We start from the raw sequence: 27,157 nt of genomic DNA on the forward strand, positions 1-27,157 counted from the left end.
GCCTCTGGAGATCATCAAGTCCAATCCCCCTGCCAGAGCAGGACCATAGAATCTAGTGCACGTACATCCAGATGGGTCTTGGAAGTCTCCAGAGACACCACAACCTCGCTGGGGAGCCTGTTCCAGTGCTCTATAACCCTCACAGTAAAGAAGTTTTTCCTTATGTTCTCCTCCTGTTTATGTCCATTGCCCCTTGTCCTATCACAGGGTGCAACTGAGAAGAGCCTGTCCCCTCCCTTTTGACACCCAGCCCTCAGATATTTATAAACATTTGTTAAATCCCCTCTCAGTCTTCTCTTCTCCAGACTAAAAAGCCCTAGGTCTCACAGCCTTTCCACATACAGCATATGCTCCAGTCCCTTAATCATCCTTGTAGCCCTCTGTTGGACTCTCTTGAGTAGATCCCTGTCCCTCCTGAACTGGGAAGCCCAAAACTGAACACAATATTCCAGGTGAGGTCTCACTAGGGCAGAGTAGAGGGGGAGCAGAACCTTCCTCCTCCATCTTTGTGGCCTTCCTCTGGACCCACTCTAATAGTTTCACAGTCAAGTCACTAAAGTTTTAGTCTGTCAGAACCTATACCTGTTCTTTAGTTATCTATATTATGCAAATGTCATAACTCCTTAACAGAACACCTTAACATAAACATACAGGTGTACTGCATCTGCATGCCCATGAGTATGCACTCATACTCAAAAGTTAATTTTGGAACATGCAAGGCAGTGAATGTCAGAGAGCAATACACAGTTTCAAGGCAAAAATAATGTAGCAAATATATCAGTTCTGGGAACTTTCTGTAGTGTGGGGATTGTAAATGTGAATATTGGCATTTCTTAGCCTAGTGAATTTTATTTGTATATATAGAAGCTAGTCAGATGCTAGTAGTAGGCTCCTCCTTGATGTCTCTGAAATCACCAGTGTCAGGTTGCTTCTCTATACTTTTTGTGGTCTTATGGAATTGTTCCACCCTTGGTATTTATTTTCCTTGCTAATCATCATATGAATTACATGCAAAATAAACATCATTTATGTCTTAGCCCAACATCATATAAATCAGATGGTGCTCTGACAACCAGAAACTAGTGTATATTTGCTCTGTTACTTAATACAGACCGCAAGCAGACCTGTGGTTCCTTCAATTCCACATCCCAATATCTCAGCGTGTTCTCAAGATGTTGTCTCATCCTTAATTTTTAGAAATAGCATATGGGGTAGTCTAGCTTGTTTACTTTAACAATATAGGACTTTTTCAGGATTGGAAGTAAAGGAATGGTTAGTCTTCTCATTATCATCTCAAGGGTGGGTATAACAGCTATAACTACTTAGGATTTTGGAAACAGCCACAAAATATGCAAAAGGCAGTGTATGAGAGTGTATCTGTATATAGTATATGGATCTTGTGTTTTAATCTGACCACCCACTTTGTATAAAGATTGTAGGATGGATGGCCTAGGAGTTTTACATTCAGAGAAATAATTTCAAATGTATTTCTTTGAAATTAAGATTTGTGTTAGGAATAAATGGGTCTACAGTATGTTGAATTTTGGTGCAAGTATGGAAGTTGTTTAAATGTGTTTTTTGTTAAAATACATTCTTCCAGATTTTCCCCCACAATTACTTGATACTGAACTGTGAAGGGAGGTGAGACTAGGAGTAGGTTCTGCTAATAGGTCTGTTGTCATGTTGGTCTGTATTGCAGAAAACTAATACTTCCAACGTAATTTTTACAGTCTTGGTAGGCTTCTCTGGAGTAGTGTCAGTTTACAGTGATTAGGAGAACAGTGCACTGTTAGGGAACTTTTTCATTCTCTGGAAGCATACATTTACAAAATGTCTAATCTACTTTGTCAAGTGGTTTAAAGTAGTACTGGATCTGAAGGATCTAGGTTGAATTTTAAAAAGTTACTTTCTGCATTGAAAGCAAAGGAAAGAAAAACATCAGTCTATTTCACTCTGTAGCTTGGAAGTGGTAAAATAAAAGTCACCAGACAGAGGGTTCTTTTGCAAGTTGACTTTTTTTTTCCTTCCCCCCTCCCCCCCCTTTTTTCTTTTTCTTTTTTTCTGTAGTTGTTCTATACCGTCTGGCATGGCTTAAAAACTGTGTGCTTTTATTATTTGAGCTATGATGTGAATATATTTCAAGAAAAATGTCCTGATTAGTGTGTTAAATTTCCTAATTCTGTTGGTATAGTTTTACTAGAAATAAATGGCAGCATAGCTGTGAATGTCTGAATCTCAACAGTACCATCGCAAGATCTTTGCTTTCCTTTGCAGTTCAAGGTTGGGATTAAACACTTTGTCAATCCTTCTGTAGTCAGGTCTGCCAAGTGTGAGGTAGATCACAGTGGCTGAAGCAGGCTTTGTCTTTGAATATGAAATCTGTATTATAATTGTTTTGTAACTGATATCTAAAATTAAAACTAAAATACTGAGTAGGAAGTTTTATTATTTGATTTTAAATGCAATCTAGTAATTAGTCTGTAATGTTTTGATTATGGATGTTGGTTGCCTCTGTGATACCAACAAGTATGTGAAATTAATTGTTGCTGGTTTGTGTTGTTTAGACGTGCTCATGAGCGGCCTCCTCCACATCCTCACAGAATGCATCCCAATTATGGTCATGGGCACCACATTCATGTGCCTCAGACAATGTCTTCCCATCCTCGACAAGCTCCAGAGAGATCTGCCTGGTTAGTAAGAAGATATTATGCTTGTTCTTTGGGACTCAGGACAAGAGACCCATCATGTGCTGTTTCAAGTGCTGATACTGCTGACTGTGGTTTTAAAATTTTTATAAGGCTTCGAAATACTGTTCTGAGCTGTATCTTAAATATATTTTGGTGGGGGAAGGGTGGGTATCCATTGCTTTTACAATGAAATTGAGTATTACTGACTCTTAGGGAGTTATTTTAAAGTAGGCATGTAAAACATTAATGAGGACTATCCATATGTTTATGCTCTTACATAGAATAGAGGTTTGGATTTGAGCTGCAAACTGATTTATTCTCTCTCCTCTTTGTTTGAACTTACTTAAAATTGCAACAGTCCCACTCGGGGAGGTTATATTTCAGTTCCACAGTATATTTATTTTTAAAAAAGATACTTCTAACTCTCAGGGAAGAAATGCATGCATGACAGCTGCTTTTCCCATAGTGTGAGCTGCAGAGAAGCCTCCCACTAGTAATAGTTCTAGGCACAATAAATGTGGGGTTGTCTCTACTGATTTATCATTCTTAATCTTCACAGCTGATTTAAAACCAGCTCTAAGTTATGGTAAGATTGATGATTCTTCAGCAAAACATAAGTGAGTTTAAAAAGTATTCTTAAGTAAAGCTGTGTATGCTTTCCAAAGCAGTGGAATTTTATCTAGGAGTCAAGATGTAATGCCACTTTCTTTCCTGGACAGGGAACTGGGAATTGAAGCTGGTGTGACTGCAGCTACTTATCCTCCAGGGCCCTTGCATCCTCACTTGGCCCACTACCATGCACCTCCTCGACTTCATCACTTGCAAATAGGGGCTCTTCCCCTAATGGTAAGGAGGTAGCTTATGAAAAATTGTGATCATTGGTTATTGTAAGGTCTACTGCATTTAATTGGGCAAGTATATATTGCTGCAAAAGTTAGTGATTCAGCTGAGGAAGAAAATGGCCCAGTGCTTCTGTGTGTTGCTCCCAGCCAGGCATCTAGGCTTAGTTTATTAAAACAGTATAGGACACTAATCTTTCTACTTCAGCTCTTGTAAAGTGAAACATATTTGAATTAAATTGTAACTTGTATTTCAACACATTGACCCTCTGCATCTGATTTTTAAAGTTCAGATTCCTCTTTAATGAGCTTAATGATTGTTAAATATACCAACTTCCCACCTAGTGCATGAGGATTAGCACTGGTACTTTAAGATGTATACAGCACAGCTAGAGTTCCATCTAGAAATCTAGTTTTTGTCAATATTTGATATTCATCAACCTAATTTTATAGAATAAAGTATATAATTTTGTTGCATAAAGAGTTAAGAGGAAGTGTGAGTGTAAACTAGTCCCTTGTTACACATAATTTTTTTCATCTGCACTAGAAAACCAATGAGAATCAGTATAACTCTCTGATTTCTACAGGGTATTACTTTAAAAACATTTTTAGATTTATTTAAAATATTCTTAATTTTGTTTACTGAACATTCAGAGACACAAATTTACTTTTAAAACAGTCTGTTTAGTGTTTCTTGGAGTATTCTCTGTAGCTAACCCATATTATTTAACCCTCTTAAAGCTAGATAATTTATCAAAATTATGGGTTCATCTGTAGACAAATGCTAAAATTGTAACTCATAACCAACCTGCATGTGCTGGTGATTCCTCTGTTAGTAGCCGGAATTGACATCTAGTGATTAAAATGTAAATTTACAACCAATAGTGTAATAGTGTTCTCTTCACAGTCAGGTCTTATATTGCTTGTTCCTTGCTGTTTTACTAACAAACATGATGATAATCCTTAAGTACTTTCCTGATACACCAGGTTTGGTAACACCTTGATGCACAGCTTGCGTTCTTACCACCGACTTGCTCCAGCAGTCTGTAGTATTTGGTATTTTAGTGTAGCAAATGAGATTATTACTATATAACCATGTCTTCTGTATGCCATCTATTCAAATGAAGATTTTCTGCATTCTTTTTTTCTTTTTATATGGTTACTTTAGAGAAAAAACACCCTCCTGATAGTTCAGGAAACTACAATTGCATTAGGAGGCAGCAAGTTAAACATATGCCTATTTTATCTCATTATTATATCAGGGATAAGTCAATTACAGGATTTATTTCCACCGTTGTTCTGACATTTCTAGAAACTTCTGAGTTCATCCTTATATTATGATATGATAAGAAACTTTCAACTGTATTTTAACTTTCATAGGGGTATTCCTATAACTAAAATATGCTACACAAGCAAGGAGGTGGGCCCCCACTGTTTATCTTTTTTTTTTTTTTTTTTTTTAATCAGTAGAGTGAAAGCAAGCTATGGTAGTCTTCAGAAGTATTTCCTGAATGTGTGACAAAATACTTCAGGGAGTCTTGTTCTTTTCCTCAGTATGGCTGTTACTAATTGGTAAAAGTGGCAGGTGAACTAGGGTGCCTTTAACTCTACTGAAACATGTTCATGTGCTTGTGTAGAGATATCTGATCTGCATAACAGTAGTTCATGAATCTCTGGATGAAAATTAATGGGAGGTGTTGGTATTATGAGTTTTTGTACATGCTTTACTGATTGCATGTTTAACAGTGTATACAGAGCTCTAAGCAGTACTTCCTCAAATGTCTGGTATCTGTTTTGATTCTTGATGTGATCAGATCGTATTAGTACAACTTTAAAGTTGTGTTCTGAGTATTCAGATTACACAAACTAGAAGAATATAAAGGCAGGTCAGAGCATTGTTGGAAGGTAAGTTCGAAGCATTCTGCCCTTCCTATGGCAATAATGAAAGCCAAAGATTTCTTCATTTGGATGTATGTGAGACTACAGCAGATCTGTCAGCAAAATTGATTTTGAATACAGAGCAAGTAGTGTAGTGAAGATTTTCATCTAGCAAACAACTGGATATTAAACTGAAGTGCCATTTTAGTTCTTATTAAAAATCAACAGCTTGATTGCAACTGTTACCTGGCAGTTTCCTTTGTAACTTTAGGAAAAGGGGCAGTGAAGGAGAGGCTTAACTATGATTAGAGTCCCTCTAAGTGTGCTACATGGTAAATGGTATGAAGAATGCTTTCTTCTTTCAGTTAGTACAGAGGGTACTAAATTGCCATTTACAGGCCTCATTAATTGGATTCTTGATGCAACTTTACTGGAGGGAGAGGGAGAGTCTGTTAAAATAGTTCCTGCAGTAGCTCAGCTAAAAAAGTCATTTGTGAAAAAGCAGGCAGAATGCATTTTTTCCCCTGTCTTGTCTTGGAGTACTAGAAACTCTTCAAGTTACTCCCAGACTATAAAGGGCCTAATGGATTATTTGGTCTTTAATGCCACTAGCACTCTTGATTTTAATTGGATGCAGATCACAGAATCAAAGAATGATAGGGGTTGGAAAGGACCTTTGCAGATCATCTTGTCCAACCCTACTGCTGACTCAGGTTCACCTAGATCAGGTTGCACAGAATGTCTCCAGAGAAGGAGACTTCATAACCTCTGGAGCCTGTTCCAGTGTTTCAGCACCCTCAAAGTAAAGAAGTTTCTCCTTAAGATAACCTATTCTTTGCCAGTTCAGTGCTGGAATGTAGACTGCAGTTTAATGCTCAGGGAGAGAAAACAAGAAAGTTATCTTAAGGGAGATAATGTTCAGTAGCTTTGACAGTCTAAATAGAGGGTGGAGAAAACAAAATCTCTTTTTCTGTTAACTTGGTTGAAAAAACTTTCACCTGTTTAAATGTTGCTTCAGGAGGAGTCCTAGATTAAAGGCAGATAAACAGCTTCCTTCCTGTCTCTGTAGACAAGGATTAGGCTGCTTCCATCCTGGATTTAACACAATTATGTTGTTAAATGTAACCCTGGCATAGAGAAGCTTGTGTTCCCATCATTACTGCTTTAATGCCATGTATGTGTTAAGGAAAAGATCTTCTGTCAAAGTGATTTTTATGCTGAATTCCTTTCTGGACAAATACCGTTCTGTGAACTTGAACCAACTTTTTTAAGAAGAATCAGCTGAAGGATCACTGCATGGAACAACTAGTGAAATGTCAGAGAGCAAAGGCACAGGAGACAGAGGGATTTATCTGTTCTTCTGTTCTTTGCTGATGCCAGTGCTTCCTGTTAGATGCCGCTTCAGTTTCTGTTTACTTTGTGACTTTGGCTGGTCTTTGGCACTGTTGATGAAAGGCTTTTTGACACAAAGTACCCAGCACCAATTGTCACATATGGGTGTACAGGATGGAAATTTTTGTAATTTAATAAGCTGAGGTGGATGTTGAAAGTGACATGATGTTGTCATAATGAACTGTAATACCAGCCATGATTCTGACTGGCTTAACCATATTTACAGCTGCAAGACATATCCAAGCAGAATTCCCTTTCTTCCGTTGCTTTAGGACAGAAAAGGCATCCAAGTTCATAGTGAAATCTGAAAGGAGCAAAAATATAAAAATAAATCTCTAGAAGATATTTCTGAATTTGGCCTGAGGGCAACCTGAAATGATCCCTTTCTCTATTCTGATGGCTCTCCTATGTCTCCTGGTTTTCAGATATTTCACAGTTACCTGAATGACCAGGATACTATGTTTAGCTGTAAGATTGGTTACTCTTTGTAACTGCAAAGATTAGAATATTTCTAAGATTTTTCAGACTTCAAAAAGTAAGGATCAGAAAAGTGGAGAATAATGTGGTATTTGTTATAAAGTTTCAGAAGTCTGCAGAGATCCATTTAGAAATTGTAATTTAGTTCAGCTTTAAAATGGGAGCTTGCTCTGAATAGGAGATTGCTGCTAGGAAACTTAAAAAGTCAGTGCTGTATATTTCAAATATGCTTTTTACAAAGTGAGGTTTTTTTATGGATTGAATTTGTTCTTTTGCCATTTAATGGAGGGTAGAGTAGAAGGTTAAAACTAGAAGGTCTTGGTTTTTATTCTTTCAATCTTATCTCTGTAATCAAAGAAAACCAAAATCTCTTCAGATCTACACTGATAAGTAAATGTTAAATGCAATATAGACCTGAAGTGAGCAGTGTTCCCTCTGTGCCTTTTAACTCCTGTATAGGTAAATAACTTACCACAGCCGGTCTGGGATTTTGACTGTTTAAAACTTAAGCAACAAACCTGCCACTGACAGAGTATTCTATTAATCTTGTTTTCAAAATACTCAAGCTGTCATAGCTGTAATTTTCAGATCATATTATGCATAGTAGTGTGATATGGTAGTGGGCAGTGTCTTGTGGGGGTTGTGTTGTTTTGTTTGTGGTTTGGGTTTTGGTTTCTTGGGGTTGTTTTTAAGTTTGTGCTTTATGAAATATATCTTAAATAACAGAGGCTATTGGGATGCCTCTGAAATTGTTTCAGCTGCCTGTTACTCAAAATAAGTTCCTGGGATATGGTATGCTTTTCCAGTCTCTTGACCCTAGCCTCTTCTGTCCATTTAAATAGTGTCTTGTTGATCATGAATTTCAAGGGGGAAAATTACCTGGACTTCACAGTTTGCTAGCTATGGTGTGATAAATCTCTATAGGATTGATGCAAGCCTTAAGAAAATCCTTAGTTTATTTGTGAACCTAAACTGCAACTTCCAAGTCCGAGGGAGATCTCTAGATAATTATTTAAGTATTTATGGTAACTTAACCTCTCCTTGGTGTTATACCTCCAGCTTCCATATGCTGTTTCCTTTTTTTTGTCTGTCTTTCCACCCCCCGCCGCCTTCTATTTCAGAACCTTACTGTTTTGTTCCTTTTACTGTTTAAGGACTCAGAGTGGTTGAGGCCATTTTTACACTCACTTGTAAAAATTGGGAGTTAATTGGAAGCATAGGTAAAGAAGTTCCAGTACTTTATGATAGATATGTGCTGGTCAGGATAGTGTCATTCAAAGTGTAGTCACGCAGGTATCACAGCTCTAAGAGAGGCAAAAAGTGTCTGTAAAAAATATTACAGGCTGATCTGTTGTGTTTGGGTGTTTGTTTTTTTTTTAAAAAAGGTAACAAACTTCCTGTTAAAATATTAGAACATTCAGTTCAAGTTTGTAACTTCGTGTAACAATAGTAGCTTAATATGAAAGTTTAGGTTTGAAATACCCTTGATTAGCTGCACCACATTTAACTACATTTTTCAAATAAGAAAATAGACTTCTGTGATGCAGCTGTTTCTTTTTTCTTAATGAATTACTGTTATTTGGATTTTTTTGTAGTATTTTGTGCTTTTGAAGAGTGCTCATTTTATGTTCCTCCCAGCTACAGTTTGGTTTCAGCTATGCAGCATGCATTGCTTGCTCTTTGGCACAGTGTCTCTCTATGAAAACTACAATTTTTCCTTGTTTGAATTTGGCTTATAAAGATATTAATTGATCAGCTTTACTTATTTTTTTTGTATTAATCTGGACCTAAGCAGCTAAATGGATAGTGTTATCACTGGGATTTGTTTTACAGAATCACAGAAAACATCCAGTTGGAACAGACCTCTAAGATCATCCAGTCCAACCCTCAACCCAGCACTGATTGGTCCCTAGGTGCCAGGTCCACATGCTGCTTAAACACCTCCACGGATGGTGACTCCCCCACTGCCCTGGGCAGACCATTCCAATGTTTGAGAACCCCCTCTGTGAAGAAATATTTCATAACATCCAGCCTGAACCTCCCTGGCCCAGCCTAAAACCATTTCCTCTAGTCCTGTAACTTGACACCAAGGAGAAGATGCTGGCCCCCTTCTCCCTCCAACTTCCCTTCAAGTAGTTGTAGAGAGAATGAAGTCTCCCCTTAGTCTCTTCTCCAAACTGAACAACCCCAGCTCCCTTCATGAGCCTCATTGCCCTTCTCTGAACACACTGCAGCACCTCAACGTCCTTTTTGTAGTGAGGGGCTCAGAACTGAACACAGTACTTGAGGTGTGGCCTCACCAGTGCTGAGTACAGGGGGATAATCACCTCCTTGTTCCTGCTGGCCACAGTGTTTCTAATACAAGGCAGGATGCCATTGGCCTTCTTGGCCACCTGGGAACACTGCTGACTCCTATTTAGTTGACTTATCAACCAATATCCCTAGGTCCCTCTCCGAGTCACAGCTTTCCAACCACACATTCCCAAGTCTGTAGCTTAACATGGGGTGGTTGTGACCCAGGGGGACGACCTGGCACTTGGCCTTGTTCAACTTCATACAATTAGCCTTAGCCCATTGGTCTAACCTGTCCAGATCCCATTGTAAAGCTTCCCTCTAGCAGATCAACACAGCCACCCAGCGTGGTGTCATCTGCAAACTTACTGAGGCTGCACTCAATCCTCTCATCCAGATCACTGATAATGATACTGCAGAGGACAGGCCACAGTACTGAACCCTGGGGAACACCACTCATGACAGATTTAGCTCCATTCGCCACCACTCTTTGGGCCTGGCTATCCAGCCAGTTTTCAATCCAGTGCAGAGTGCACTTATCCAAGCCTTGTGCCATGAGTTTCTGAAGGAGAATGCTGTGAGAGACAATATGAAAGGCTTTGCCTAATGTCCAGGTAGACAATGTCCATGGCATTTCCCTCACTAGGTAGGTCACTTGTAGGAGATCAGATCAGTCAGGCCAGACCTGCCTTTCATAAACTAGAAACATGATACTTGTTCTACAGGAAACAGTTTTTGACAAACTTGTACTGGAATGTGCAGGTCCAGAGCATATTGCTTTAGAGTATATATTATAATTTGAAGCATACAAGCGCTAGTGCAGACTGTCATTATCTTTAACTCTTTACTTTCTTCATTGGCTTCAAGCTTTTACTTTTTTTCTTGCTTTCAATAGGAAAAATTCTGAAAACACACGTTTGTGTGTGGAACTGTTTCAAGAGAGCTGAAATCATCTCTTTGATGCTTGATGGTAATTGTCAAAGGAATTTTTCTTACCCTGTTCTTTTAGTTGGTGTCATGGTTTAACCCCAGCCAGCAACCAACAGTTACCCCAGCCCCCACAGAGTTGCTTCACTCTGCCCTGGCCATGCTTCCTCCCAGCTTTTTATGTACACCTGCTAGAGCCATGGGAAACTGAAAACCCCTTGACTTAATGATAAGCACTTTTTAGAAACAACTAAAACATCAGTGTGTTATCAATGTTATTCTCACACTGAATCCAAAACACAGCACTACACCAGCTACTAGGAGGAAAATTAACTGTATCACAGCCGAAACCAGGACAGTAAGGCATTACTGATAGTTTTCTTTTGTCCATCTGTCCTCCAGCTTCTAGTAGTCAAAAAAACTATCAGTTTAAATCTTGGTCTTGTTAGCAGACTGATTTCTGCAGGCATAAAAGAATTGTTTTATTCTTGCTGAGATGGTTTTTCAAAATAGTGTTTTTCCCTGCTCTCTCTCAAAATTTTGTAAGAGCAGCCTGTACATGATGTATGTTCAGATAATTTTGCAGAGGCATTGTGCTGTTCCCCATCAGAATAATATGAAGACCAACTTCTTAGCATGAAAATGTATTGTCCTGCCCAATGTTTCCATTGGCTAAGTTCAGTAGTTTGTTGTGGTATGTATTCAGAGAAATTCTTGGTTGGTTTTGATGTGTTTAAATTTAGTAGGTTTCTTAAGTAAATAGACTCCAGTGGCAGAATTGTTCCAAATGGAAGCCCTGTCCTGGTACATGTCAGCGCAGTTGGTAAAATCTGACCTTCAAAGCAGATGGAACTTCACTTACTGCATTTCACAGCAGTATACATGTGATGTAGTATCTGTGCTATCAGACACCTTGTTTTCCAACAGACTGTTTACATATCCAGGTGAATAAAGCAAAGCAAGCAAACAGAAAAACACACACACACAAAAATCAGGGAAAGTCAGTCCTGAGACTTAGGTTATGTTTTATCAGGAGTTTTTTTATCCTCTGAGTTCAGGCAGTCAATTCACAATGTAGTAAGAGGCAACAGGAATTTCCAAATGATGCTGAACAGGTCTATGCCTAGTAAAAACATGGAACAATAGTGTAGGTGAGTTCACCTAGTTCATTAAATGCATTTTCTGTAGTTGGAAGACCAAATAGAATTGCACACTGAAATGGAGAATGGATCATATATCACTGATTATCTGAGACCGATTTCTTACAATGTAGTTTTTACAGAGTACTGTATTTTTAATGCAGTTTCCCAAATTCCATTGTTACTCCTGTAGTTTATATTGTCAGTGAGACCTGTGACACCAACAGACATTATTTCCATGAAACATGTAGCTATGAAGAGGAATATACATGGCTGGTGATGTAAAATCCTGTAGTTGCAATCATGTAGGATTAAGGTATTAGTATATATTCTCTGTAAATACACTCTGCATCTTGCATAATGACTTAGATCTTTAAATTGCTGCATTGTTGGAGTTTGCAGTAGTTGTGTTCCTTGTTTGTTTCCCATCTCCAGCTGTAATTAGTACAAGATCTACCAGATATTTAGACTGCTTGTGAGAGAAGCACACCCTGTATTAGGATTCTGGAAATATTTGGAATGTTAGTTTCTATTACTCTGACTTGTAAAAATCTAATATTGTGGTTGCATTTGTGGCTTATATTAACACTGCTTGGTCATCACTTACCATGTTCAAATAATCAGATTATGTTTCTCTTTTCTGAAAGAAAAGTGAAATAATATACAGAATCACAGATTAGTAGGGTGTGGAAAGGACCTCTGAAGATCACCTAGTGTAACCCCTGTGCCAGAGCAGGATTACCCAGAATAAATCACACAGGAACTGTCCAGGCAGCTTTTAAATGCTTTGAGAGATGGAGACTCACCAGCCTCTCTGGAGAGCCTGTTCCAGTGCTCACCCAAAAAGTGAAGAATTTTTTCCTTATGTTTTTGTGGAACCTCCTGTGTTCATGGCCCCTTGCCCTGTCACTGGACACCATTGGTAAGATTGTGGCTCAGTCCTCCTAGCACTCATCTTTAGATATTCATAAGCATTAATGAGATCCTTGCTCAGTCTCTTCCAGGCTAAACAGACCCAACTCTCTCAGCCTCTCTTCATAAGGCAGATGTTCCAGTCCCCTAATAATCTTAGTGGCTCTCCACTGGACTTTCTGCACTAGTTTAGTCTGGTATATTCAGGTCAGAGAACTCTTTTCTGTTTCTGTCAGCTTTTAGTTACCAGGCTGGATTTGAAAAATACAAAAAGGTAGCTTATTGGTTTGTTATGCAAGTAACTTTGTCTAAGCCTATGCTTTCTCAGAATGCATCAATTCAATTTTACACTTTCATATATGTTAAGTTTAGAAATGTTTACTGGAAATAAGAAAAGCCACGCATTAATATCTGACCTCATAAATAATGTCTGGGATGCCTGACTTGTTGACAGCCTCATGATTTGACTTCTGAGGTGTAATATACAGCAGCAAAAATGTTACTAGTTGATAGAAGAGAAACTAAGATAGTACTTACATACTTAATGTTATTTCCAAATGACCTTCTGCTTACAGTTTTCATACTGGTGCACATTACATGATTACATAAACTGCATCTGCTGATCATTTTGAGGGCTTTATTACCTGGTCATTAAAAATTGATGTTAGTTTCTCTAGCACAGGTGTTACACTTAGATGATCTAGATGATCTTCAGTGGTCTTTTCCACCCCTTACTATTCTGCCATTCTGTATATTTGGGTTTTTCCCAGGAAAAAAAAACAGAATCTGATTAGACAGTATCACCAAGGTTGGAAGAGACCTCAAAGATCATAGAGTCCAACCTGAACATGGTGCTTGTTAAGTGGTGACAGTGTAGTGCCAACTCTGACAAAAAAGTCACTGCTGTTAATCACTCATCCTGTAGGGGTAAAAATGGAATGCAGAAGCTCTACTGTGAAAGTGGCCCTTTGTGTATTAACTATCTTTCTGCTTTCCTGTGTGACAAGCACTGGTGCTTGTAGTACCCAAAGGGTCTATCACTAAACAGTGGTATTCTGTTCACTGCTTTTCTCCCTTAATATACAAGAAAGCAAGGAAGTCACTGGATGTTTGAATGTAGAGTGTATGTAAAGTTGCCTGTAACTTTAGATGGAAGTTGTAAGTGTGATTGTGTGGTTGTTTTTTAATTTGCCTCTACATTTGAAGATGCCTCTACATTGAGGATGTTCAATTATATTTGAGAATTTATAGCAACTTCTTTTGGCAACTTCATATGTAGTTTTCAGGTGTTATATTGCAAAAATAGCTAGATATTGACGGTAGTTTATACACAGTAGATTGAGGTTTTCAGGCTTGGGAAGTGAGACCAAGCAGTGCATAACGCAGATGTGGAGAGGTTGTAACGAAGGATCTAGTCTCACTTCTGTTTTGCTTCAAGTTATGTTTAGAGAGCTTGAAATGGTGGTGTATAATGCCATCAGTTGGAATTGTATGCTCAAGGTGAGGAATATAAATAAGTGATTCACTAAAAGCAAAAGGAATCTAAATTTTGCAAAGTGGACAGTAGAATACTGAAACTGTTCTGAATAGGTTTAACTTCAATGTCTGCTGTTTGAATAGGTACCAGACATGGCGGGCTACCCTCACATCCGTTACATTTCATCGGGATTGGATGGAACATCATTCAGAGGCCCTTTCAGGGGCAATTTTGAGGTTTGTAATAGAATAAAACTAGATATATATCAAAATATGTCGTGAGGGAGTATGGGGAGGGTGTATGCTAGACCTAGTTCTATATACAGCTGTAAAAGAATCATAAAGAAAATACCTTTTATGTATAGAATGACCTCACTATCATGAAGTGTGATAAAAGCATGTTGAAAAGTCAGTCAATAAAAGGTCCCCTGGAAAATGTAGGCTTAGTTGGTTATTAACTGACAATACATCTTGCTCTGCCCACCAACCCAGAAAGTAGGATGTAGTATTCACATGGTATGTTGGTAAAAGGCAGTGGTGTCTCTGAATAGCTATCCTAGGATCCTATCCTCCTATGGACACCTGGCAACTTTAACGGTGCTGTCCTGAAGGGGTCTTAAAAACTGAAACTGAAGGGGGCTTAAAAAAAAAAAAAAAAAAGAAAAGCAAAGGTATCAGATGCAGAGAGTTAATGACCTAGTCCACTGAAAACATCTTCAGTGACATTTCATGGTTCTAATAAACTCATTGCTGGAGAAAAATAAATTGGTCATGTTTAAACTTCAGCAACTTTTTTCTCTTCTAACCCTTCATGACTGTTAAAAAGCAAATACTGATGTAGTGCATTTTAATTGCATTTTCCTCATTAGAAAAGCAAGTACATGTGAACATACTGATAACCATTCCTAGCTGACAAACAATTTCCTTTTTTTTTTTTTGTAGTAAAGTAGTTTTCCTGTACTTAAAATACCAGGCAGTGTTGCGTGGGTTTTTCTACAGAAGCCCATCACTATTCCCACACAACATACTCTCTTACTTTGCCTGTACTTGAATAAGTTGGTAATTGTGAACTTGGTGTTCTGCAAATGGCTTCCAATAAAAGGAGTATTTACTCAAAGTGGTTGAAGTAACAGTTCTTACACTGTTTATTCTTTGATAATTTTTTAGGAGCTGATTCACTTGGAAGAACGATTAGGCAATGTTAACCGTGGAGCGACACAGGGAACTATAGAAAGATGTACATATCCACATAAATACAAAAAGGTGAGGATTTCTGAGATTGTGACCTGTCTGTATTATTTCTTTGAAAATCTAACAATATTTATTTAGCTTAAAACTGCAGAAAGGTCAGCTTCAGAGAGTGCATGTTTGCTGTCTTGCAATTTCAAGATAACAATTTCAATGCCGCTTGTTGTACAAAGAAAACCAAAAAATTGGTCCCTAGATGAAGAGCTGCTATAATGTGATAAAAGTGGTTTGTTATGATTTAGTAACTTGTCCAGAAGTTATTAATAGCTTTGTAAGCAAAGAAATAACTATTAGTAGCTAAACGGTCAACAGATTTCAGTAATAATTCATCAGATCAAGTAAGACTTCAGTTTTGTAATCAGTTTTTCATGATGTACCTGCTTGGCATGTCATTTTAACCTGTACTCTGATCCCATTAGGAAGACTGGGACACTAGGAAGTTTTGCATCTAGTACAGACTTTTGGAAACTTGTCTCTCACTAGGAGATACTTGTATTGGAAACCCATCCATATTTACATAGTGTTTTTCCAGACTTGATAAATAATAAGATAGGTTTGAAAGGACTTTATTAATTATTAAAGTTTTTGCCTCTTCTTGAATAAAAGTAAGATATTTATACATATGCAACAAGTAAAAGGACTGGTTGCAACAATATGGAATTAATATCTTTACAGTCTAGGAGACTTTTGTAATTAACAGTAGTTAAATCTGACATGCCCTGTGATTTTGCTCCAGGTCCTAGTTCTTAATTCATTTTGGTTCAAATACATTTGGATAAATATTATGAAATGTTTTCAAAGAAGTGTATGTTGAATATGTGTTAAAAACAGATTTTACTCAGTTTGTCAATAATGTCATCTCTACTAATAAGGTAACAACTGATTGGTTCTCACAGAGGAAACTGCACTGCAAACAAGATGGGGACGAAGGAACAGAAGAAGACACAGAGGAAAAGTGTACCATCTGCTTGTCTATATTGGAGGAAGGTGAAGATGTCAGGTAAATAGTACCTCTGAAAATCAGAACATAATGTCCTGGCTTTGAGACTATACTTGAATACAGTACACTACTCTACAACAGAGGTTGCAGAGGTTAAGAGTTACAATTAAAGATTATATGTCATTGAACTAATAAAACAGCTTGCAATTGGAAACATACATTGTTGAGTCTGTATTGTCTTCAGGTAGAGTGTAGGTTATTGTCTACAGTCTTCCATAAGTTGACTGCCTATGTTATGAGTCCAAGCTGATACTTTGAATTAATCAGGACTACCAATTTTAGGTTTTCTGGAGTAATGCTGCTTAAGCTAGAACGGGTTTAAAACCACATAATGCAGCAGAAGCTAGCTGACACTTGATTTCATTGCCCATATGCATTTTTTTTCTTTCTATCCAAAACCCAGGCTCAACTGGAAAGGCTAGTGAATCTTTAAAAATAAAAAATGCACCTGCCAAAAGAATAGACACCTCAGTGGCAAAACCACATTGCTTTTTTCCAGTGGGTACGTTGATACAGAAATACTTTGTTAACACTAATGTTTTCCTGTTCTGATAACAGGCGCCTTCCATGTATGCACCTTTTCCACCAAGTATGTGTAGATCAGTGGTTGATTACTAACAAGAAGTGCCCCATTTGCAGAGTGGACATTGAGGCTCAGCTGCCTAGCGAAAGTTGACACCACTTTCCAGAACTCTTGTCCTTCTCACTCCCTCTCGTCCTTCCTGGTACTGCAGTCAACCAAAGATGGCACGACTTACCTGCGCAGATTTGGAAGCATTGAACCTAGAGTGCTGGCTCTGCTATATGGTACAACTAATGCTAGACCTACAGTTTATGTAGAAGACAGTTGAGTTTCAGAGTATTTATAAACCTTTTGGGTTTTTAGGTTTTACATTATTTCTTTTAATTCATTACTGTATTTTGCATGGTTCCTTGTATTGCATTTGTTTGCACATATTATGGGCTTTGTGACCCCAAACTTGCAGGCAAGATTAGCTGCTTTAGGAAGTAGAACTGTATGGTCTTGTTTTTCAGTTTGTTTTACATAGTATCAAGCTTTGAAAGTATGATTTCATTCATTACTAACCTCAGATTCCTTAATTTAATCATATTTTTTAGTTTAAATGTATAAAGATCATCTAGAAAAGGATAATATTATGTATCAAGACATTCCTTAAATAGGAAAAAATGGCTGCTGTATATTTACAATATCAGTTCTGAGTCAGAGAACATCCTTAATACTGGGAACAGAATGCAAACTATATTGTTTGACTGATACATATAGCATCTTCATCAGCAGAGGTTTTGTCTGATCAGATTTTTGTGTTTGTTTTTAAAATTTCAGCACAATGCAGATATAATTGAATGTCAATATTAAAACATTTAGACTGCTGTTCAGATTGTATTTATCATTTTCTTCCTACGCCTAGAAATTTGAATCCCTAACTTAAATATTTGCTGCTGTGAAACAGCTCTAGTTGAACACTAAATGTTAATTTTAGTTAGCTGGATTGTAGATGCTTGCAGAAAGAATTGAAAGAATTACTAGGGAAATACAGAGAGACCTGTTTGGTCGTCTTTTAACTTAAGTTGAAGTATCTGCACATACTGAGGAGGGTTTTCTTTTGTTTGTTCTTTGTTTGTCTGTTTCTGTCTTTAATATTAAACCATTCAATAAGGACTTAGAGCTGCAGGGTTTTTGTGTTTCAGTTTTTTGGTGGGTTTGGGTTTTCTTTTCAGTTGTGGGTGGTTGTTTTTTTTGTTTGATTGGGGTTTTTTTGGGTTTTTGTGTGTGGCAGATATACAGACATTCATAGAACTTCTAAAGATCCAGGCTTGTCTTGGGATTTTTATTAAACTTAATAGTTAGCTAAATCCACTTGTCTCTTGTTTTATTTTTTCATTAGTAAATTGAAAGCCTGTAAATTTCTGTAGAAAATGAGACACAAGATCTGTGGTTACCTAGTTTTTGCCTTGATTATAGATTCCCTCTTTATAAATTACCAACAGTCCATCACTGATTGAAATATTTTCTATAGTTAAGATTTGCTGCATAATATAGTATATAGAATTAAGTTATAATGTACTAACATTTTGCCTTTGGAGGAGGTTTTAATCCACATCAGAATTCAAGTTGCTCATCAACATTCATTCACATATAATAGATTCTAGTTTATTTAAATGTGCTCAACATTGCAAAATGCAAATGTGCAAAAACATTGAGACAGTGTTGCTGTCACTTTGGAAAAGATGTTCCTCGGGGATCATATCTATGATCATGTCAATAAGCTTGCATTAAGCCACCTGCTTTGTAAGTGGATTGAACAATAAATACCTTCAGTTTCTCTTGTCTTTGTCTTTCATAATTAAATTGAGTGTAAAATGGTTTACAGTAAACCTACAAGATGAACTGTTATGTTCACACTAAATAAGTGATCCCTTTCTAAATATTACCTTATCTGATCTGATGCTTGATTTTGTCTGGTTAAAGCTGCTTCCCTTTTTTTTCTCTTTTCTAATTTTTTTTTTAAATCTGTTAGGAGTAGCATTTCCCAGTACAGTGTCTATTGCTGGCAACAAATGTAACACCTCTGCCACTGAAGCTTTAAGTGAAGAGAAATTTTAGTCCATCTTGTGTGATAAATGGATGTTTTCAAGCTTAACTGCATTACTAAAATGAACTTAAAACCACTTTGTGCTTCTGTGATGGGGTATATGGGAGAGAGGTAACACATGATTTGAGTGCTTCAAAACCTGACATGGTTTAATGCTGAAGCTTCTTGAGCATGTGGAAGTTGAAGCTGTGTTGGTAAAAATGTTCTGTTCTTCAGTGACTGTTGAAAAGGAGGGAAATTAGTTGACCACTGATTCTTGGAATCTGATGATACTTTTTCCAAGAAGGTACTTGAGAGACAGTATGGAAAAACCCAGCAAGGTGTCTGAAGTAATTGAGCCCCTGGGTATGTGATAGAATCAATTTTGACTTCCTCACAGAACAAAGAAGCACAAGTTTGGGAAATTTGTTTCTTTTTTAGGACATCTTTTATGCACCTGATTTGGGTGCCTGGTACTAGAGGTATTTTAGTGGTCCGTTAATTGACTTGTTTAACTGCTACTGATACTGTCTTGCTTTTAAATGTATGCATAACATTGTAATGTGGTGTTGAACATGTAGGTATTTGCCAGGAATCACAGTGCTCCGACCTTACATGCTATTGCAGGGCTAATAAAGCTGCAGCCTACTTTTGTTCCAGAAAGTTGTGACTTAATAATTTAAGAGAAGGATAAAGAATAGGCTTTTGATTTTGAAAATTTCCACCACTTACTGTGCTTTATATGCTTAGATGCATTGCCTTAAGTTTACTGCAGCATCTTTGACTTTGAAGATTCTCAACAGTATGCATCAAGTTACTTTTCATATAAAACTCCATTGTCAAAGAAAATCCTTTTGTATGCAATAAAATAAAATGTTAGACTGGTATCATTCAAAATTTGTTTCTTAGCAAGTTCTTTTTTTGTTAGGTTGTGGTGTTTGTTTTCCCCCTTTTGCTATTGTGAGTCTTGGTCTATAACAATTCTTTTCCATATGTGTATTCCTATAGGTAGTGCCTAAGAAAAAAAGATCCCCTCACTGAAGGATCACAGTTAAATATGTTGATAAATAGAGCACCTGGAACGTGGCAATTCAGGAGAACTGCCGTTACGAAGCATATAAAAATATTATCTTGCGCATATGTGAATAAACACAACTGTCGCTATCAGTTGTGATCAGAATTTTCTGTCAGTTCAGGCAACTACTCAAATTTCCTGAATCTCAGGACAAGTTGTTAAGCTGATTGTTACTAGGTTGTTACCAGCTGACTCCATACCTTCCTCAAGTCATAAGTGAAATCTAAAAAGTTTTAGCATGATCTCTTTGGCATTGTTTCCCTCGGTGAAGCGTCTCGAGTTGCTCTTTTGAGTGAGGTAAGCCCAATCCACAGATACATTGGTTCTGTAGCCAAGTCAGCGTTGCGGAGGTTTGGTTCATCGAGTACAGCAACTGCTGGGGGCGGCTCTGCTTTCATCTGTAAACTCGATGGGCAGCGTGGGTACCAGCTGCGCCTGGGCTCGGCTTTTGCATGGCCTTTAATTCCCCCAACTCCCCTCGTCACGTGTCTTCCGTGCTAAAGCGCACAGCTGTGTGCAGTTTTTAAGGTAAAAACTCTCGTGCTGACCTTGGCTTGGTCTAAACACCACGTGACGTGGCTCAGCCACGCGCCGCCTTCGCCCTCGAGCGCTGGCGTCCCCGGCCCGCCCCTCTCCCCCTAAGTAGCTCCGGCCGTTTTCTGCTCTTTGGGCGGGGCCTGGCGAGATGGACCAATCGTGCACCTGCATCGTACAAAGCTGCCCAATAGGCGAGCGGGAAGGGTTTTAAGAGAAGCCGCGGGGGCACGGGGTAGTTGCTTTTGCCTAAGGCACAGGAGGGTTTGTGAGCATTCTGACGAGCAGCTGCGGCCTTCCCTTCGCTCCGGCCTTCCCTTAGCTCCGGACCCATGGCGCTGCCTGCTCGTCGCGCCGCTGTGAGTACTGCTTGCGTCTGTGGTTAGGAAGGGAGACAGCGATGAGAGAGGGAGAGGGACCGGGACCGGGATGGAGGGAGCGAGCGGGCGGGCGAGAGAGGGCCCGGCAAGGCGAGAGCGAGCGGGCGGGCGAGAGAGGGCCCGGTAAGGAGAGGGCGGGTGGGCCAGAGGGGTCCCGGCAAGGCGAGAGCGGGCGGGCGAGAGGGGTCCCGGCAAGGAGAGAGCGGGCGGGCGAGAGGGCTCCCGGCAAGGAGAAGGGCGGGCGGGCGGGCGAGAGGGCTCCCGGCAAGGAGAAGGGCGGGCGGGCGAGAGGGGTCCCGGCAAGGAGAAGGGCGGGCGGGCGAGCGCGCGAGAGGGGTCCCTGCAAGGAGAAGGGCGGGCGGGCGAGAGGGGTCCCTGCAAGGAGAAGGGCGGGCGGGCGAGAGGGGTCCCGGCAAGGAGAAGGGCGGGCGAGCGCGCGAGAGGGGTCCCGGCAAGGAGAGGGCGGGCGGGCGAGAGGGGTCGGGACGTCCATGTGCTGTGCTGTGCTGCTCTTTCCCTTCAGGTAGCTAAAGGCTGTGACCGGGGTTGGGGGGAGAGGATGGGTGAGAGCACTGGAAGCACCTCTCGGTCCTCTTTTTGACCGGGAGATACGTGCACACACACCCCCGACCCGTGCTTTTGCGGGTACGAGCAACGGCTAGAGCGGAGCGGGGCCTGGCTGGGCTGCACTAGGGGAGGAGACTGAACCCGGGCTGGGCTTTGAGGTGCGCGCAGCCCTCAGCTTGTGTCCGGCTTTGGCCGCCTGCTCCTCCCCCTCAAAGTGAGGAGAAAGCGTTCGGGAGAAAGAGTACAAGAACCACTTTCCTACGGGTTGAGAGAGCCTTCACGAGAAACTCTTGAAACGTGGTTCCCTTTGCTCTGCCATACAAAGGATATTTATTTTTGTATGGTTTTTGTTTTTTAATTTACGTGATACTGCTTTGCTCATCTTTATGCGAGTACTGGTGCAGTTACAAAGCATGTAAATAGCTAAGTAGTAGCTAAGCACTTTAACGTTATAAAACTGCCAGTGATGAAGAATGACGTAAGGGTGTATTGTTCTAATCTTTTAGTGTTCTTTAGAGAGTACAGTACTTTCTGAAACCTACACAGAGGAGACTTGTCTTTGTGGATTAGTAGGAAATAAATGCTGGTTGAGTAATAGCACACACAGGTGCACATTGTGACAACAGTGGTAAGTGTGTAACAGAGCTAGACATCTCAGAATGAAACGAAGTGGGTCTCTTGAGTCTTAAAGCTGCAATTTTATTGTTTTAGGTCACTAGAGGGATGGAGAATGCTGTGCCTGAACTCAGAAGTAAAGCCAGAACTCACCTTGCTGGCAAAAGGGCTGTTTTGGAAGAAATTGGAAATAAAGTTGCAACAAGAGGAACACGTTTAGCTAAGGTAAAGGAATGTTTGAAATCTTGTAAGGACAAGATAGCTTACTAGCGCTGTACTAATAGTAATTGTTTTCTGAACAGAAACCAGAATGCTCCAAATTGTCTACAAAGCCTGTGAAAGGATCTAGTAAGATAACAAATGTAACTGTACCACCTAAACCTCCAGCTGCTGTGAACTGTGCATTGAAAGAAACTGTTATAAAGGTAGGAAGCAGCAGTGCTGTTCTGATTCTTAATTTGATTTGCTCTATCTTTAGAGTAGTTTATCTGCAGATGTAACCCATTTCCCTGCTGAAAAAGCAGCGTCTCTGCACTGATGTTTTTGGTTTAATGTTGTGCTTGAAAACTAAAGCGGTAGGCAGAACTAACTGTTGATGTATTTGAATGAAGTTGGTGCTTTAGCTGGCAATTCCTAGAAAGGCTTCTGAATCTGTACAGCAGCTTGTTGAAAGTTTGTGGCACTAGAATGCAAGCTCAGTTTCCACTTTCTTAAGAAATTGCATTAGTAACTAGATTGCGTTGTAGATGTGTAAGCACTATAAACTGTTTCTTAGGCTCTGTCCCCCGTCCCTATGGATGTATCTATGCAAGAGGAGGATTTGTGTCAAGCCTTCTCTGATGTTTTACTCAACAACGTAGAAGACATTGATGCTGAGGACTGGGAGAACCCCCAGCTGTGCAGCGACTACGTGAAAGATATCTATTTGTATCTGAGAGAACTTGAGGTATGACATCCTGAGTCTGTGCTTCTGCAGGTTAGTGTTGATCTTGTTGCTTATGCAGCTCTTTCTCCACAGCTGAAGCAGTCAGTCCGCCCGCATTACCTTGATGGGACGATGATCAATGGACGTATGCGTGCGATTTTAATTGACTGGCTTGTTCAGGTCCACTCAAGATTCCAGCTTTTGCAGGAAACACTATATATGTGTGTTGCACTTCTGGATCGCTTCTTACAAGTAAGATCTTGTTCAGCTCATGTTTGCATTAACAGACTTGTTCAATGACTGTTTTTAAAGGAGTAGAGAATTTATCCTTTGTTACATCTAAAAACCTACAAAATCTGCTCCTTCACAGCAGTCGCCAGTCAAAGCTCTGAATAGGCTTTTGCCTCTCTATTTTTTTTCCTACATGACCTAGCAACATCCTTAAACATTTCATGGGTTACCTCACCTTCCTTCCAAAGGTGATACACCCTCTTTTTTTTCCCCTTAATTCCTTCAGAAGCTCATTGCCCATCCAGGCTGGCCGTCTGCCCCGGTGGCTCATCTTCCGGCACACTGGCACAGCCTCTTCCTGTGCCTTCAAGAATTCTTTCTTGAAGTAGGCCCAGCCCTCCCGGACCCCTTTGTTTTTAAGGGCTGTTTCCCAAGGTATCTACTGAATTAGTTCCTTAAGTGATCTAAAGTCCACCCTCCAGAAGTCCAGAGTGGAGGTTTTGTTGCTGCCCCTCTTAGCTTGACTGCATATTGAGAACTCAATTATTTCATGGTCACTGGACCCCAGACAGCCTCCAACCACCACATCTCCCACCAGCCCTTCTCTGTTTGTAAACAGAAGGTCAAGCAAAGCCTTACCCCTGGTAGGCTCACACAGCAGCTGTGCTAAGAAGCTATCTTCCATACACTCTAGGAACCTTCTAGACTGCCTCCTCTCTGCTGTGTTAAGTTCCCAGCAGATAAAGGCAGGTTAAAATTGCCCGTAAGAGCAAGGTCTGGCAATCTTGAGACAGCCTTTAGCCGCCTGTAAAATAATTCATCAACCTCTTCATTCTGGTTTGGTGGTCTATAACAGACTCCAACCAGGATGTCAGCCTAGAGACACTTCTGACTCAAAGTGGAAAATCTCATAAAATTGAGCACTGTCATACTGGTGTATCAAACTGGTAAAGTAGAATCTGCTTATCTAGAGTGATGTTTCTGTGCCTGCTTTTTATATTCCTACATTGCAGAACCATCCTGTACCTCGTAAGAGACTTCAGCTGGTGGGTGTAACAGCACTACTTATAGCTTCAAAATACGAAGAGATATTCTGTCCTGATGTAGCAGATGTTGTTTACATTACTGACAATGCATACACCTGTGAAGAAGTTAGAGAAATGGAAATGGTGATTCTTAGAGAACTGAACTTTGATTTGGGACGACCTCTTCCAATTCACTTCTTAAGGAGAGCATCAAAAGCTGGGGAGGTGGGTACTTGTCTTCATTAGCTTTCCTGTATGTGTAAAATCTACCAGGACTGCTTCTGGCTCTTTGTCAGACAATCTTGCTTTCTGCGTGCATGCTGGATCAAGACATACTCAGCTGTGCAGCTCCACCATGTGGAGTAACATGAAAATACAGCCCTGTGGCAGCCAGTAGTGGTTCACATTTGTATTTACGATGTTCAGTTTTAGTGGCAGTGATTTTACTGTTAAGCATACCTAGGGGAGAAGCCCTGCTTTTAGAGTAATCATTTGTCTGGTGATCAGGGTATTTCCTAGTAAATGGGGAGCAGTGTTGCAGGTAAGTTTTGCATAGAAATGTGCTATTTAATAATCAAAAGCTTTCTCTTTGACTTGGTACTTTTTTCCTACCTCAGTGATTGCCTTTGAGTAAATTGTGTTCACTTGAAGTGAGCTTCAGTTACCTTAACAAACCACAGGCTAACTCTTGAAGTTAGCCGACTGCTTTAATAAAAATCTCAAGTAATTTTACATTTACTTAGTTTCTTTCTTCTTCAGTGTATTGCAGAGGAAGTGCTCCTATCACTAGGTTGGCACAGCAGTGCCTGATACTGCAGTTTTGTTAAAAATTCCCCACTTGGCTTTGTATCCAAATTCCAAGTGACTGCTAGACTAGACTGGACTCTGGTCTTAATTTGGAGATGAGTGCTTGTTAGTATGGTCCCTAGACCTTAATGAAGATTTTGGGTGACTATTTTTGTCAGTTAATTCAGGATTGTTTATTGTACTTACTATTATGATAAGGTGAAGTGAAACTTCATGGATTAACATGTTTTTAATCTGATAGGCTGATGCTAAGCAACATACACTAGCAAAATACCTAATGGAGCTGACACTGGTAGACTATGACATGGTTCACATTCATCCTTCAGAGACTGCTGCTGCTGCATTATGCTTGTCCCAAAAGATCCTGGGACATAACAAATGGGTAAGTATTTAAATCAAACTTCTTAGGAGGTTTCTCTCTTACTGAATTTTGAGCCATTAGAACAACTGCAGCTCTTTAGGCCAGTAATAATGCTGGTGATCAAAAGACAGTTGGACAGCTTCATGCACAGTTGCAGGTAAAACAAACTGCTAAGAACTGTGAGGTTTTTTTTTCTCTGTGTGAACACTGGTATGAATTTTTTTGTAAGTATTACATTACTAAAGGCCATCCTATAAATAATGGTAGATTTTAGTAATTATCACAGTATACATAAATCAATGAAATCATGGCCTGTGGGTAGCGATTGTAATTTACCTAGTGGTCACTCCTACGAGGGCTGCTTGTTTCATGCTCTCTGCAAGTCTGGAGATGTGGTTCTTAGTATTGCTGTATCCAGACTTCTGCTCCACACCAGAAGTTATTCTGGATCTGTCACCTAGACTGACAGTACTGCAGTTCATAGCACTCAAGCCTCGGGCATGGAGCTGCCTGAAGTGATTCTGCCTTGAGCAGCAATCTCCACTTCATAAATCTCAAACTTCTTACTGTTGTGCTGCAGGGTACAAAGCACGTGTACTACACTGGATATACAGAAGACAGTCTTGTGATGACTATGAAATATATGGCCAAGAATGTGGTCAAAGTAAATGAGAATCTAATAAAACACATTGTAAGTATAACTAATTAAATATTTGTAGAAATACCTTTGCTCATACTGTGGCTCCTTAGGTAAATGTTCTGTCAGTTATGTTAAAGCATACACTACTGTGACAAGTCTGTGAGAGACTGCTGCTGCTTTAGTACCAACTTCAAAAGACTGTAGACAACTGGTTTTGCTACTTTGCAACCTGGCTTACTTCCAGCCTTGTTTATTCATGTGTTTTCCAAGTATTCATAGCCTAATTGACCTCAAATTACCTCTCTGTATTTAAATACTGTAGTAAGTCTTTTTATAACTCCATTCCTCTACTTCTAGGCTATAAAGAACAAGTATACAAGCAGCAAACTACTAACGATCAGCACAATCCCTGAACTGAGTGGTAAGATAATCAAGGACCTGGCTTCATCACTCTAGCCATAACACCAAGCAGCCAAGTCTTGATGCTGCCTGCACTTTGTCCTTACTTTTACCTATTGAGGCAAAACTACTGTGGTTTGTAGCATTCCAGCCCTACCACCACCATTTCGGACCTGCTCAGAAGGTGATGTTTTATTTGTAGTACAACGTTGCATCTAGAAATAAAGCTTTTCCTTTTTTAAAATAAAAAGTGACTGCTGCATATGCATGTTTGGAACCTGATGTCCAAGCAGGACATTTAACTAAATACTGTGATAGAACTAGACAGATGTGGATGATTGTTCTCAGTGGTTTGTTCCAATTAGAATCTCCAGGCTTAATAATAGCTTATGTTTAGTAACTTGTTGCTTTTAGTCTTAACATAAGAAGGAGCGAGCAAGCAAACCATTTTTATTTAGTGTGCTTTGAAGGGTGGTAAGTATGTACCTTATTTCGTACCTTATACCTTGTCCCAGAGAAGTGTGGAGGAATTCCATTTTTTGTAGTTGCCTTCAAGTTTGGGGAAAGAGAAGGCTAGTATCTGTAGCAGCCAGCTACTTAGTCCTACATAGCTAATGTAAAGCTACAGCCCCTTAGGTGCTTTCCAAATTATACTGAACTCCTTATCCCCCTTCTCCCAATGTCTCCTCTTCATGAGTGTGGTGGCTCTGGCATAGAAGTTAAGAACCCAATACTAC

General features: G+C 39.6%; 2 protein-coding genes across 8 annotated transcripts in view; both read left to right on the plus strand.

Moving 5' to 3' along the window:
* Positions 1–18,765, plus strand: part of RNF111 (ring finger protein 111) — a 55,386-nt gene extending 36,621 nt beyond the window's left edge. For 3 of the 7 annotated variants that reach the window (XM_054169021.1, XM_054169014.1, XM_054169016.1), the window contains exons 9-14: positions 2,565–2,690; positions 3,407–3,533; positions 14,164–14,256; positions 15,187–15,282; positions 16,140–16,267; positions 16,826–18,765. In XM_054169021.1, the coding sequence (XP_054024996.1) occupies positions 2,565–2,690; positions 3,407–3,533; positions 14,164–14,256; positions 15,187–15,282; positions 16,140–16,267; positions 16,826–16,943 (688 nt within the window). In that variant the 3' untranslated portion in view covers positions 16,944–18,765. The remainder of the gene's footprint in view (positions 1–2,564; positions 2,691–3,406; positions 3,534–14,163; positions 14,257–15,186; positions 15,283–16,139; positions 16,268–16,825) is intronic. The other 4 variants (XM_054169017.1, XM_054169018.1, XM_054169019.1 and 1 more) reach the window with 3 other exon arrangements.
* A 1,991-nt stretch (positions 18,766–20,756) lies between these two features.
* Positions 20,757–26,860, plus strand: CCNB2 (cyclin B2). Its single transcript, XM_009911246.2, has 9 exons — positions 20,757–20,829; positions 22,129–22,257; positions 22,335–22,457; positions 22,808–22,978; positions 23,051–23,209; positions 24,202–24,438; positions 25,262–25,402; positions 25,962–26,072; positions 26,379–26,860. The coding sequence occupies exons 1-9, from the start codon at positions 20,803–20,805 to the stop codon at positions 26,475–26,477; spliced, it is 1,197 nt and encodes a 398-aa protein (XP_009909548.2). The 5' UTR covers positions 20,757–20,802; the 3' UTR covers positions 26,478–26,860.
* Positions 26,861–27,157: the final 297 nt, after the last annotated feature.

This window comes from Dryobates pubescens, chromosome 17 (assembly GCF_014839835.1).
Source record: "Dryobates pubescens isolate bDryPub1 chromosome 17, bDryPub1.pri, whole genome shotgun sequence".
In the NCBI taxonomy this organism is placed as follows: domain Eukaryota; kingdom Metazoa; phylum Chordata; class Aves; order Piciformes; family Picidae; genus Dryobates; species Dryobates pubescens.

Coding starts and splice junctions, on each gene's coding strand:
- CCNB2 (XM_009911246.2), top strand. CDS start 20,803: ATGGCGCTGCCTGCTCGTCGCGCCGCT. Junction 25,403..25,961: donor TCCTGGGACATAACAAATGG/GTAAGTATTTAA, acceptor GTTGTGCTGCAG/GGTACAAAGCACGTGTACTA. Junction 26,073..26,378: donor AGAATCTAATAAAACACATT/GTAAGTATAACT, acceptor CTCTACTTCTAG/GCTATAAAGAACAAGTATAC.